Consider the following 13,233-nt stretch of genomic DNA (forward strand, 5'->3'; position numbering starts at 1 on the left):
TGATAATAACAATTCGGGAGGGCTCTATTGTTTTCCACTTTGGTCATATTCAGATGGGGAGCCAATCCAAGCTATATATATATATATATATATATATATATATATCTATATATATATATATATATCTATATATATATCTTGGAGCGAGGGCAACACATTTATGTTGATGCCATGTTGGGTCATCACTCAAACCATTGTTGGGTTTTCAGCAATACCGATAACGAACATCTCCATATTCTTCTTCAGCAAGCTATTATGATGACGTGACGTAAACACGCGAACCTTGAGCACCTTCGATTGGGGAGCTCGCAGAGCCATTGGACACTTGGACACCTGATCTCTCACATATGCGCATAGATTAATTATATATCATGGCGCGGATTAATTATATCATGGGGAAAAAAAAAGAACCATTGAGACATAACATATATGTACTCTCTCTAAAATCTTTCAAAGTAAATAATTGCCTTGTCCTTAACATATATACATATACTAAAGATCTCTCTAAAGTAGTTCAACTAATAATAAAACAGACCTTCTCTTCTTCTTCTTCTGCTTCTTACTCCTCTTCGTCTGTTTCTATTTGTTTTGTACCTCTGTGTATTGTTTCATCTTCCAATGGCTTCTTCTTCTTCTTCTTCTTCTTCCTCCTCCTCCTCTCCTTTCAAGGAATCTTTGCTCCAAGGACAGGTAGCTCTGATCACTGGCGGAGCCACAGGTATCGGATTCGAGATGGCCACGCAGTTTTGTAAGCACGGTGCCTCCGTCGCTCTCATGGGACGCCGCCAACACGTCCTGCATGAAGCCGTCGCTTCCCTCCGAGACTCAGGATTCAAGGTTCTTATCTCTCATTTCCAATGCTCTCATTTTGTGCTCTATATATCTCATGGCTTTCTTCTCTCCATTGTTGAAATGGTTGAAAAGATCTTTGCTTTTCGTATGGACATGTATTTGCATGCATATGTTTGTATGTATAGTCTGATGCATCTTCACTGTAAATATGGTGGATGGATTTTTCCTTAAAAAGGATATTATTTATGTATCATTTATGGGTTCTTAGTTTTAGGTTCATAGTGAATGAGACTTGGTATTATGGATGATGATGATTTCCTTTTGTTTTCATGTTTTTGACTTCCCATTTCCTCTATATAAAACATAATGATTGTTGTCAGTTCTCATATTCTTAACTAAACACCTCTGGATCCTGCTACGTTACTGGCCCATTTAACACAAAAGATTTGGACTTGTCAATCTACATAAGCAACAAAATAAGTAAGTAGAAAACATAACGAATGGTTTGCAGAGTTTAATTATATAAAGCCATTTATCATATGTGATATGCTCAACCCATGAAAGCAAATTTAGATCACAACTGCTGAAGTTGGGAACGATAAGCCAAAGACCAGTTTGAATGGTACATTTGGATTTTTTATCACAAACTACAATGAAAACACAATCATTGGCAGACACATTACTGCTATCATTTTCATCAATGATTTTCATGGTTGAATGGAATGAATCTAAATCATGAGGAATAAAAATTGGTCTGACCATTCAGCGTTATCATTTTTATCCATGATTATAAGGAACCAGAATAGAACAATAATTGGTGTGGCCAATCCAGCTCACCTCTATATGTGTTCTCTATATTCATTTATTTCATTTCCATCTCTTTCGTGGTGTTAATATGTTTACTGCAGTTTCTAAGAGTTCTCTCTAAATTTGTAAGCACTTTATCAAGATTCTTTTATGATTTGACATTGATGGTTATTTCATGCAAGACTTTTTACATCAAGCCATTAAACTTATGAATTTAAACTTTAAATAGACACATTTTCTTGCACTCAGATACTAGTTTTCAGTTTTTTGGAGTTTTAAACTAGCGATTCCAGTCACAATCTTGAACTTATCTCTGAACTTTATGCATATACAGGCAGTTGGATTTCAAGGAGATGTGAGAAGCAAAGAAGATGCACAACGGGTAGTTGAATTGACTGTTCAAGAATTTGGGAGGTTAGATATTCTTGTAAATAATGCTGCTGGGAACTTTCTCGTGCCTGCGGAAGATCTTTCACCGAATGGTTTCCGTACTGGTAGATATGTTTATACATGCTCATTAATATGTGTATACATCCATGCATAGAACATAATATTTGTGTTTGTGCAAGCATTCAAACGTTTGGAAATGAACACGTTTGAAATGGGAAAAATATGTGCTCCTTTTTATCATTTATTGTCATTACAATTCAGCTCACCCTAGTGGTAAGGAGTCATGCTATTGCTGTCTATGTCTTGGGTTCAATTCCCAATTTTCTCATCTCTCTCTCTCTCTCATTAGTACCATTTTTATAGCAAAATTTTATGTTAGTGTTATAATACTTTTTTTCTTTTCTTTTTTTATTATTAGAACTAAGCACAACCTAGTGGTAAGTTATGGTTGTTGTGCTACTATTACTTGTGTCTTGGGTTAAATTCCCAACTTTCTCATATCCTCTTGTTAGTGTGTTAGTGTCATGTTCCTTTTTCTTCTTTTTCTTTCTTTCTTTCTTATTAGAAATTAGGTCACCCTAGTGGTAAGTTGTTATGCTACTACTGCCTATGTCATGTTTTCTTCATATTCTCAAATATAAGTTTTATGAGTTTTTGATCGTTTCTTTTTTCTTTCTTTGTTATTAGAAATTAGCTCACCCTAGTGGTAAGTTGTTATGCTACTACTGCCTATGTCATGTTTTCTTCATATTCTCGAATATATGTTTTATGAGTTTTTGAACGTTTGATTATAATTTATAATGACATATTTTGATTCAATCTCTATAGTTCATACTCATTTTTTTGTAAAGTTCTAAAGTGAGGATGATAGAGATGTCTTGATTCTTAAGAAGCATCCCAAAAGTATGCATGTGATACAATGCAAATATTGCAACCATACTTATGTTTAGCAATGGGCGCAGTTCGGTTTCGGTTTCTTGGCCTTGAAACCAAACCAAACCATTTATTTATATTAAAAACCAAACCAAATTGTTTAAATTTTATGAAGCCATTTAAACCGAACCGTTTAGATCCGAACGGTTTAAACCAAGCCGTTTATGAAAAATTTAGAACCAAACCAAATCAGTTTACCATAAATCAAAACCAAACCAAACCTATAAACCTATAAACCTTTAAACCAAACCACATAAGCCGAAATCGTTAAACTACTAAACCGTGAAATTCAAACCGAACCAATAAACTGCTAAACCATGAAATTCAAAACCGAACCGAACCGAAACCAAACCGGATCATAATATTTGAAACCAAACCAAACGGTTTACTTATCTTTGAATCAATAAACCGTTAAGCCATGGCTTAACGGTTCGGTTCGGTTTGAGCCGAAACCATGCCCATTGCTACTTATGTTGGTGGTTCACAATAGATTAGAGTCCACTTATTGGGATTGAGAGTGAATCAATATATAATATAGACCATAGTCAATCCAACCCAACTTGCCAATCCAATCCAACTTTGAGATGATTTACCATACACATTTGATTGAATCATTCTCGAATGCGAATGCACGTATGGTTCATTCTATGCATCCATGTATGTATGTGTGTATGTATGCATGCATGGTGTATTTATGTGTATGTATGCATGTATCTATCTATCTATATATATGTTTGCCTTTGTGACTTTTCTTTTGTACGTATTCATATGTGTAAAGTATTCATCTATTTCCTGCTTTTCAGTTTTAGACATTGATTCAGTGGGCACATTCACAATGTGCCATGCTGCCCTGCATCATCTGAAAGTTGGAGGCACTGGAAAAACCAGGAAACATACTGGTCTCATCATTAATATCAGCGCAACACTGCATTATTCTGCGCAATGGTATCAGATCCATGTTTCAGCCGCAAAGGTAATTTTCTGCGATTCCCTTTGCATAGTTTCCATGATGCATATGCCACATTCAGCGAATCACGAAGCCTTATTAAAACTGAGGTGTTATTTTTTGCCAATCTTATGAAATGGAGGGGTTATACTGTCAATATGGAAACCAAGTAGCATCCTGGTAATTATGGAAAAAGGGCAGAATGGTTTTCCTTGGAGAAGAGTAGGACAGATGTATCATAAATCATGAAAATGCAGTAAAGAGTGTCATTTGTATGAGTATGTAGAAGGCATAAAACCACATATTGTCATAAATGACTCATGAATTTTCACGAATGCGCTTCCTAAATTGTAACCCTCATCTCTGTTACAATTTTCCTTTTGATCAATATCAGAAAAAGAATCATGTCCAAAAGCATGACTTTCATACAATGAATGCATTGATGTGGTTCATTCATATCACATATAAATAGTGATTTAATCAAATACAATCTAGCAAAATCACAATACAATATAAATGAATATTTGTTCAGGTAGTATGATCATGATGATGTTGTGTAATTTATAGAACAGGCGGCTATTGACAGTATAACAAGATCGCTTGCACTTGAATGGGGAGTTGACTATGGTATTCGTGTGAATGGCATTGCACCGGGTCCAATCAAAGAGACACCCGGGATGGAAAAACTTGCTCCCAATGAAGCTGATGTGTTTGGTCGCTATGCTGAAGCCAAGAACAATTGGGGTGAAAAGTGGGATATTGCAATGGCTGCAGTTTTCTTGGCCTCAGATGCTGGTAATCAATTATGCTTCCCAGCATAACCTTGTTCTTTCTTCCTTCTTATTTTTTATCAAATTATCGACTACACAATCATAGGTAATCATAAGATATTGAGGCCATCCCACAATTGAAGTAACAAAGATAGTATATTTTTGTTCAATATAGTTGAGTACATATAAAAATATAAATGGTTATATCACTCATGTATTTGAACCCAAGATCTCAGCAACTAAAGGTTAACATTTAACCATTTAACCATGTTGATTTTTTCTTCATTTAGCTCAGCGTTATGGAACTTCTAACAAATTTTTTATTCTCTATTTTAGCTAGGCATATCAACGGGGTCGTAGTTCCAGTCGATGGTGGAAGCTGGCTCCACAAGCCTCCTATTGTTCCTAAAGAGACAATAAGAGCGATTTCACGAGCTGTGGAGGCTAGATCAAGAACTAAAAGCAAACTGTAGAAATGCGAGCATGTAACCACTGATTTATTTTCCAAATCAATATTCCATTACCTGCCTGCAGTACCAATATTATTGTCTAAACTTTACAAACTTGTAACTACGAATCAATAAGTCTTCCTAATAATTTAAAATTTAAACCAACGTTCTTAAAGCTCAAATATAATCATGTCGCAGGAGAGGAGAGACTCCTAATTGATGTATTGCTGTAATGTGATATAAGTTTGGCATGATGTGGTGTAGAAAAATACTGAAATTTGAATTCAGTGTGGCTTATTCATTATTATTATTAGCAACGAAAATGGTTTCCTTGATTGAAAATTAATGTTATAGAATTTTATCATGGAGTGTAACAGCACCTACTCCTACCTATTCTACCCCAGCCAACTGATGCATAGCTGTCTGCACTGCGAGTCCTAGGTTGAACTCCAATCAATGTAATGATTCATTGTCCTAGTTTGAATTTATTAACAGATAAGGTGATGAGATTCTATAAAGCCAAAGTAATCTCTTCCTCTATCCAACAATAGGTGGTAATAACTGTGATTAAACCAATATTGATTTTGGAAGAATTGACAAATCACCAAATGAAGGAAAAATATGCATTGTCCGACGAAAAATGAGCTGACATTAGGAAAATTCTGCATTTTTTAATGAAAAACAACCAAAAGGTCTCAAATATAATCATGTTGCAGCGAACAGTTGTGGTTCACCATAAATTAAACTGCTCACCCATCCAGAAAGCAACAAGGCAAATGCAAATGAGAGATATACGATATTTTTTTAAGAGATTCTTGAATTACATCAAGCGAAAAACTATACTAGTGTTATTTATTGAAGAAATATCCTACTGTAGATGACTTAGGCAATGGCAGGGGAGAGCGTGAAGAAAGCGAACGCTTCAAAAAATTATGTGCTACAACTATATCAAATATACTCCCACATCAATCAACTGAAATTGGGAAAGTTTTGACAGTTCTAGTGAAATAATCTGGCATTTGCAGCTGATTCATTGTTATTTTGCACTTCTCTACATGAAATGCAACTTGAAGATATCAGTAATCCTTGAAATTTTATAATGATAATAAAACTATGGCTAAAAGTCCTATTAGTCTGGATATTCCATTAAAGAGAATGAGAATTGAGTATTTACTAATCTTACCTAAGTTAAACTGCAGTATTTTGTAATGCAAATGAGAATTACGCATTGCTGGAATAAGAGATTCTGCCAAAAAGCCAGAGAAAGGTGCAAACCCTTATGAACATGGGTGCATGACGTGAAAACTTGTGGATACCTTGTCAAAGAGGCAAGAGCCGAGGCCTTGAGGTTCTGAGGGTAAACCTTGGCATCATTTGTTGATCTTCCATCACTTACTCCTCTCAATCCATGAAAACCTAGAACTCTTTGAAGTTTTTTTAGCAATTAGAAAATTAAATTTACTCCATAGCAATCAATGATTATATATATAATATTAACATAATAATTCCCATAACTCTCAATCCATAAAATCCTAGAACTCTTTAAAGTTACTTTAGCAATTAGAAAATTAAATTTACTCCATAGTAATCAATAACTATATATAAACATACTAATTGCCGACAACTTTGTGTATAACAAAACAGTAGGTTTCCAGCTATCTAGAGAGATGGTCAAAAACGTCATAGTAAATAAGCAGAGCCCATGCATAAGCTGCAGAGGTGGGGCAAATCATATTGTATATATTGTGCATGAAATATTCTTTAAGCAAAAACGTTCAGAAGAGTCATTGGACAGCATACTAGGAATATATGCAAAAGCTTTTTCCTCAATAATGGTACTACTAGTGAAGAGGCCTCATGAGGACATGATTATTCAAGGTTCGGAGACAGGTCCTATGAAGCATTGAATAAAAGAGCATGCACATTAGTTTACATTTACTATTTGGCATTTCATCACAATCAGTGATTTTGGGCAGCTATTCCTGCATCCACTCTACAGATTTCACCACCACATCATTAGTTTCAAATCCAATCACTCCTTCCAAATCATTATACACAATTGACTCCATTGACAAATCATTTTCCAGGTTAAATGAACAAGTTATCTAATAGGTACATTCCTATTTCATAGAAAATCAAGACCTATTATGCATCATTGTGGAATTCCAGTAATTAGAAAAAACAGAAGGGATTTGGTGAAGAATACATCTTAGACATTTATGAATATTGGTAACCTCCGCATTTGAGAGATCTATAGACATCAAAAGATGCCTAACCCATTTTAAGAGCTCCATTATTAGGCTTCACAACATTTAAAGGCAGATGAATGTTCAGGCACATCAAGATCTATGCCTTGTGAATTCTCTTTAAAATCTTTCAATTGTCTCCCATTACTGATGCTTTACATACAGGGCACTGATTCTTTTGTACTAGCCATTGCTTGATGCATGCTAAGTGATGACTATGTCCACATTGCAGCACCCCAAGTTCAACAGTCTCCTCAAATTCTTCCTAAACAAAGTTTTACTAACAGGGTTAAAAAAGTTGCAGATTGAATAACAAATCATTTAAAACCACGGTTAATTATCTGGTAGTGTATACTTTTTGCCAATAACCTAGGTTAGCTATTGATCAAGGATACATTCAACAATCCGTTTGCCAATAGTCAACTGCACAATGGAAGTTGATCAGTTTTATCTACCTGGCATATGGTGCATTTGATCGCAATATCTTCAGGAGAATAGCTAATGCCGGTATCTGGTGGGACATAGAGAACTGTTTGCACACATTTCATAATCGATTCCTCACTCAAACCTGTGTTGACATTTCCTATTCGCTCTTCAAGGGCTAAAAGTTCCTGGTAGTCAAGCCATTCGAGAATACTAAGCCTACATGTTTGCTTTTTAAAGGAAATGGTTCTTTGCAGAGATCCTATACCTCATATGACATGTTGTCTATGTCTATCCGCATGTCTCTATGTCTATCATGCAGACGAACTCCACCAAGAAGTATCGTGGCTTCAAGCATAAGTATTTGCTGTAAATACAGCCATTACAGAAAGTTCATGGTTATTAAGTAATATATGAAATAAAACAGGATGGATGCTAGGATTGCCCAAATCAATTACCTCATAGGATAGTTCTTCATCCATCTCTATATCCTGCAATGCTGACAAAATCTGTCCCAGAATACCACAAAGAGAAAATGTTATTAAACCAGAACATGCAGAAAATATCATTCTATGTGGTTACTTAAGCAGGATTCCACAGCAATTTCAATTTCTATGACTGAGTACCTCTGCAAACAATTCATGGAAGCAGTCAATTCTATGTAAAAGATAGGTCAAAAAAAGGAATGGAAAACCATCCAATACATAGTGCAATGAAACTACTAAATCAATAGCCCAACTAACGACCATCATCCAATCCAAAACAGTGAAAGGAGGATTACCTCAGAGAGACTGTCTGCTGTTAGGAGTTGGTGCACCTCATCATTGGGCATGGAAGACCCAAAAGCCATGGTCTCTAATCCAGAAGAATCATGTCCATTGGTTTCTTCATTTGGTGATGGTGTAGATCGAAGGACCTGTGGATTGTAGGAATCATGGATGGCACGGCGAGGAGGAAGTAAATTGCTAGACTCAGGAAACACTTCAAAAACAGATTGTCGAGATGGCCTTGCTGGAGGAGGAGGCCCTGAGAAAGATGGCCGAGTATATTGTAACTCGTGCATTCTGGATGTATTAGAACTAGTTGATGATGAGGTAAGTCCATTTCTGTTTGGATTTCTGATGCCCTCTCTGGATGGATCATGTTGATTTCCATATATGTTCCTCCTCAAACCCCGCTGGTTTGATAATTGATTTGATAAATTCTCACTAAATGCAGGAATTGGTTCAAGAAAAGCATTGTTGAACCTAGGCAAAGATTCAAACCTGTAATCATTCCTGAAGAACCTATCATTATTTCCTCCACTATAGTTTGTTGCCAGTGGCCTGTTAGCTGCAGGTGGAACTGGATTTGTATTAATCATATCCATCCTCATATCAACTGAAACCGGATTTCTATGATATCTTGTCTCCATCTGGAGAAAAGGGGCAGATACTCTCACTCCTAGGGATGGATCAAACTCAGTACCAAGGAAATGCTGCTCTTGAGATTGGTTATTCATCATATTCGGTGTTTGTTCGAAGTTTAAGGATCTGCTATTTTCTGAATGCCCTTGACCCAAACAGATACCTCTGGATGCTTCCACTTCCTCAGTAAGACCTAACAACCTTGAATCCTTCCTTGGACAGAGATGATCACCTCCACCAACCACTACACTTGAAGTGGAAGGCACGGCATCCAATGCAGAAGAGCATGCGAGATTATTCAGAGATGAAGCAGATACAGATGGCAAGACATCTGATGCAGACGTACACATCATGTTACTTAAAGCACGATGGCTCGATCCAGTGACATTACCCTTATTCCTTTGCCTCAAATCAGTTGGTCCGACTCTGTGACTATTGAACGAAGTTTTCTTTTTACCTATCTGATCACCAACTGCTGTGGAGTTGGATTGTCCGAGGAATTTCGAATTATTTACGGTGCTGCGGGTTTTTGGAAAGGATAGCCTTTTCTCATGAGAGATTAGACTGGTTTCCCCTGGGAAGACCTCACCATTCTGTCGGTATCTTTTATCCAAACTTAAAGGAGCTGTAATATCATCAATATGAGGTGCCTTAGACGAAGAGCCTTTGCGTAGGAATTTATGTGACATACTACTGGATGCAGCATCATATGGCATGGATTGATCAGAAATCAAAGCTTTATTTGCCATACGATGGGACCTTGTTGTTGATGGTGGTGTCGAATGGATTCCCCAATTCAACTTACATGAATCTTTACCTGCTTTATATCTCCTAGAATCTTTGTCAATAATTCGTCTGTTCATTTCACTGGAAACACATGGTTGCGTCAAAGCATCAGAATTTTGGTTGTTCACATCAGAATTAAGAGTTCCTCCAATATCTGCATCATGTTCAGATCCTGATTCATCAGAACTCCCTACTAGATGCAACCTTTCACTAAGTATTGGTGACGAGAAAGAATCTGTATTCCCAGTAGAGGCATCAGAACAATGTGCACAACTATTCAATGAGCTAGTACTTGCATACTCCTCCTTAGGGCTGATCCAGCGATAGACACAGGAAGGTGTGTTTCCAGAATGTCGGTGGCATGCAGAACTGAAGTTTGAATTTGTGTTACATTTTATGTTGTCATCACCAATGAGAGCCTTTGATCGAGAATGATTGATTCTCTTTTCATTGGACGTGTGGCTGCTTAATCTTTGAGGATAATGCATGTTTAGACCACTGACCTATCAATAAAAAATAACTTTGTGATGATATTCCTACCCTTGAGAGTGTATCTGATGAAGAAACAATGACGAGCTATCTGTGCATATGCAAAAGTTTGTTATTTGAGAAAGAATTAAGCATGTGAGATCAAGTGAATCAATTTAAACATGTGCTTACATAGAAAATGGTCACAATCAATTTAGAGAAAATCAGGCAAACTAAATATATAAGTACCTGTAACCTGACACTCTAGTTACGAGAATGAAAAGGTACATAATGAAATCAATCAAATAGCATACAGAACCATATGGTGATGATAGTTTCAACCAAGAGAATGTCCGTTGCAGATATCATGTGCATATGATTCCACAGTTTGATCTTTGGAAACCTTGTTCAGACTATCTCGGGAAAATAAGGAATGATATAAAGGAATCGGCAGACAATGAGGCAGACAATGAGACGAAGAAGAACATCTGATCTTTGCAGGAGAAGAAAACACAGAAACAGTAAATGTTGTAGATAAGAAAATCTGACCTGTGTAAGACTGAAGAAATCACAGAAACAGTGCGGATATTATCAATGACGAAATGGCTGATCGTCTTATATGATGTGAAGATCACTCCATGATTTGATCTTCAGAAGTCCTGTAAACAGAAGCAATATGGCAATTCAGGTTCCGAACCTCTCCAGTATAGAAGGAATGGCCGTTCGAATAAATCAGTAAGCAAATATGGACAAGAGGATATTCCAATCGATGTAAGAGGGAAGAAAAGCTCGGGGGAAGAGAGAGAGAGAGAGAGAGAGAGAGAGAGATGAAGTGAAAGGAGTTACTGTGAAAACAGAGAATACAAAGGAGAAAAGAATAGGAGGTGTGGCTCTGATTTTGGAAATGACGAGTCAAACGGAAGAGAAAGGAGGAAAATGACCTTTGAATTGTTCCAGGTCAACCATCTGACAGATCAGATCGACGGCCTAAGAGAACTTCTGATAAGATACGAAAGCTTCATCACACCGTAGCCACAGGCTGTCGTTGAAAGCTAGGTCAACGAGCTCACAGATAGATTGCTTAATAGTTCCGCTGATACAAGAAGAAGCTTCAAAACTCCGTATCTGCCGCCGCTATTAGCGGTTACTATCTTTCTGCAGGTATCTTGCTTTTTTATGATGCAGATGAAGATCGTCTTCTCAGCAGGTCATCACATGGAATAAGCTTCAAAGTAACCATATTCTACAAAGTTCACCGAGGCTAAGGCTCTTTCTTCAAGTTCGATGTTTGTTTCTGCTGAACGACAAGACCGTCTCATCAGCAGGTCAAGACATGTAAGAAGCTTGAAGCTGCCATAGCCGAAATTTGAATAGCCGACTTTCAAAGTTGTTGTGGCAACGAGCTTTCTAGCAAGTATAACATTATATTTCTGACGGCATAGTAGGGCGTCTTCAAACGGTTCTCACGTTCGTGGAAGAAGCTTCAAAAACTCCATAGCCAGATGTAGAGCAGCAACACTATTGTGATCAGCGCTATGATCTTTCGGCAACTACAATGATGATGCTGTTGGAGAAGGACAACGACTCAAGAAGCAAAAGAAGCTTCAAAACGCCATAGCTAGAAGCAGTCGAGCAGCAGACTGGTGGGGTTAAGGTTATGAATACATATGAAATATACCTGCAAAACGTGGAACTTTCTTTTAGTTTCTGCAGGTGGAGAAGAAGAAGAAGATGGATGGATGGATGGATGGATGAATGGTTTCTCAGCAGGTCATGACGGCGCACATACAGTACTAATGAAGGAGAAGGTCCTGCTGTTAAGTAAAGAGCGCTATCTGATCTATACAGATTCTGACGGCTCTTTCTCTTTCTCTTTCTTTCTCTTTCTGCTGTGGCTGTGCAAAAGGCGTCTGTCTGCTGTTACGCTTTAGGTTTAGGAATGGGAGACTAGCAATCTGCAACAGCTCGATTCGGTTCGGTTCGGTTTGAGATGATCAAAACCGAACCGGTTTGGAACCGAACCGTTTAAAATTTTTTAAAAAAACCTGACCTGCGAAACCGTTAAACCGAACCGAACCACGAAACCGTTAAACCATAAAACTGTTAAAACCATGGTTTCGGTTTTCAACTTAGGTCAAATTTTAATTTTTAAAATTCAAAATATTTCATCACCAAGACTTCTTTGGGATTTTCCACATGCCATCTCAATGCCATAGTTCTTGTGATAGAGTGGACATGTCCCACATGCCGTTATGCACAAGATCTATTATGACAATGAGCAAACATATACTTGCATCCTCGTCTATTTGGTTTTTTAGAACAACAATTTTTATGGCAACGAAATGAGTTAGTTAACCCATCGGATAACGCCATAAAGAGCCAGTTAATTGCTTGCATACTCAATGTTACCACTCTTTAGGTTTTCACCGAAAACTTTGACATCCACCTTAATGAGATATAGGCTAAAGGTATGATGCATATTATAATCTATTGGAAATTTGGAAGTATAGACAATGTAAGTGAAAACAATGTTTGTCTTTAGCAATACCTCCAATATTTATTATAGGAAGCAACATGTTGCTACTTCCCCTATGTTCGAGATCATTGTGCTAGACACATGTCACATTTGGTTTTAACTTAACAAGTTGTATTCAAAAAGCTAAACAAGTTTGTTGTCACTTCTCTTGTCGACTTTTCTCTTCTAATTTGTGATGTGGCATATCTTTATCCTTTTACATATAAAGTTGCATAGCCTTGGACGAGGTATGGGATACTTTCTCGTTTTGGGTTATGACTGCAAAACACATTGCACAAGAA

At 37.1% G+C, this 13,233-nt stretch overlaps 2 protein-coding genes across 4 annotated transcripts; one reads left to right on the forward strand and one right to left on the reverse strand.

Moving 5' to 3' along the window:
* The first annotated feature begins 581 nt into the window (after nt 1–581).
* On the forward strand, nt 582–5,287 carry SDRB (short-chain dehydrogenase-reductase B). 2 transcript variants are annotated; one of them, XM_087329807.1, is made up of 5 exons: nt 582–837; nt 1,934–2,093; nt 3,726–3,895; nt 4,441–4,663; nt 4,979–5,287. In XM_087329807.1, exons 1-5 carry the CDS (start codon nt 619–621, stop codon nt 4,996–4,998), a joined length of 792 nt encoding a protein of 263 aa, XP_087185933.1. In that variant the 5' UTR covers nt 582–618; the 3' UTR covers nt 4,999–5,287. The 2 variants fall into 2 exon arrangements, with proteins under 2 accessions (XP_087185933.1, XP_087185932.1); XM_087329806.1 differs by having other exon boundaries at nt 583–837; nt 4,975–5,287.
* Nucleotides 5,288–7,103: 1,816 nt separating this feature from the next.
* Nucleotides 7,104–12,106, reverse strand: LOC147856206 (uncharacterized). 2 transcript variants are annotated; one of them, XM_087329203.1, is made up of 6 exons: nt 11,358–12,106; nt 8,538–10,528; nt 8,215–8,265; nt 8,025–8,123; nt 7,789–7,944; nt 7,104–7,598 (listed from the first exon to the last, which is right to left on the reverse strand). In XM_087329203.1, the coding sequence occupies exons 2-6, from the start codon at nt 10,434–10,436 to the stop codon at nt 7,464–7,466; spliced, it is 2,340 nt and encodes a 779-aa protein (XP_087185329.1). In that variant the 5' UTR covers nt 10,437–10,528; nt 11,358–12,106; the 3' UTR covers nt 7,104–7,463. The 2 variants fall into 2 exon arrangements, with proteins under 2 accessions (XP_087185329.1, XP_087185328.1); XM_087329202.1 differs by having other exon boundaries at nt 10,966–12,106.
* Nucleotides 12,107–13,233: the final 1,127 nt, after the last annotated feature.

This window comes from Azolla caroliniana, unplaced genomic scaffold (assembly GCF_043228905.1).
Source record: "Azolla caroliniana isolate FFs.n. ecotype wild unplaced genomic scaffold, voAzoCaro1.0.p SCAF_13, whole genome shotgun sequence".
In the NCBI taxonomy this organism is placed as follows: Eukaryota; Viridiplantae; Streptophyta; class Polypodiopsida; order Salviniales; family Salviniaceae; genus Azolla; species Azolla caroliniana.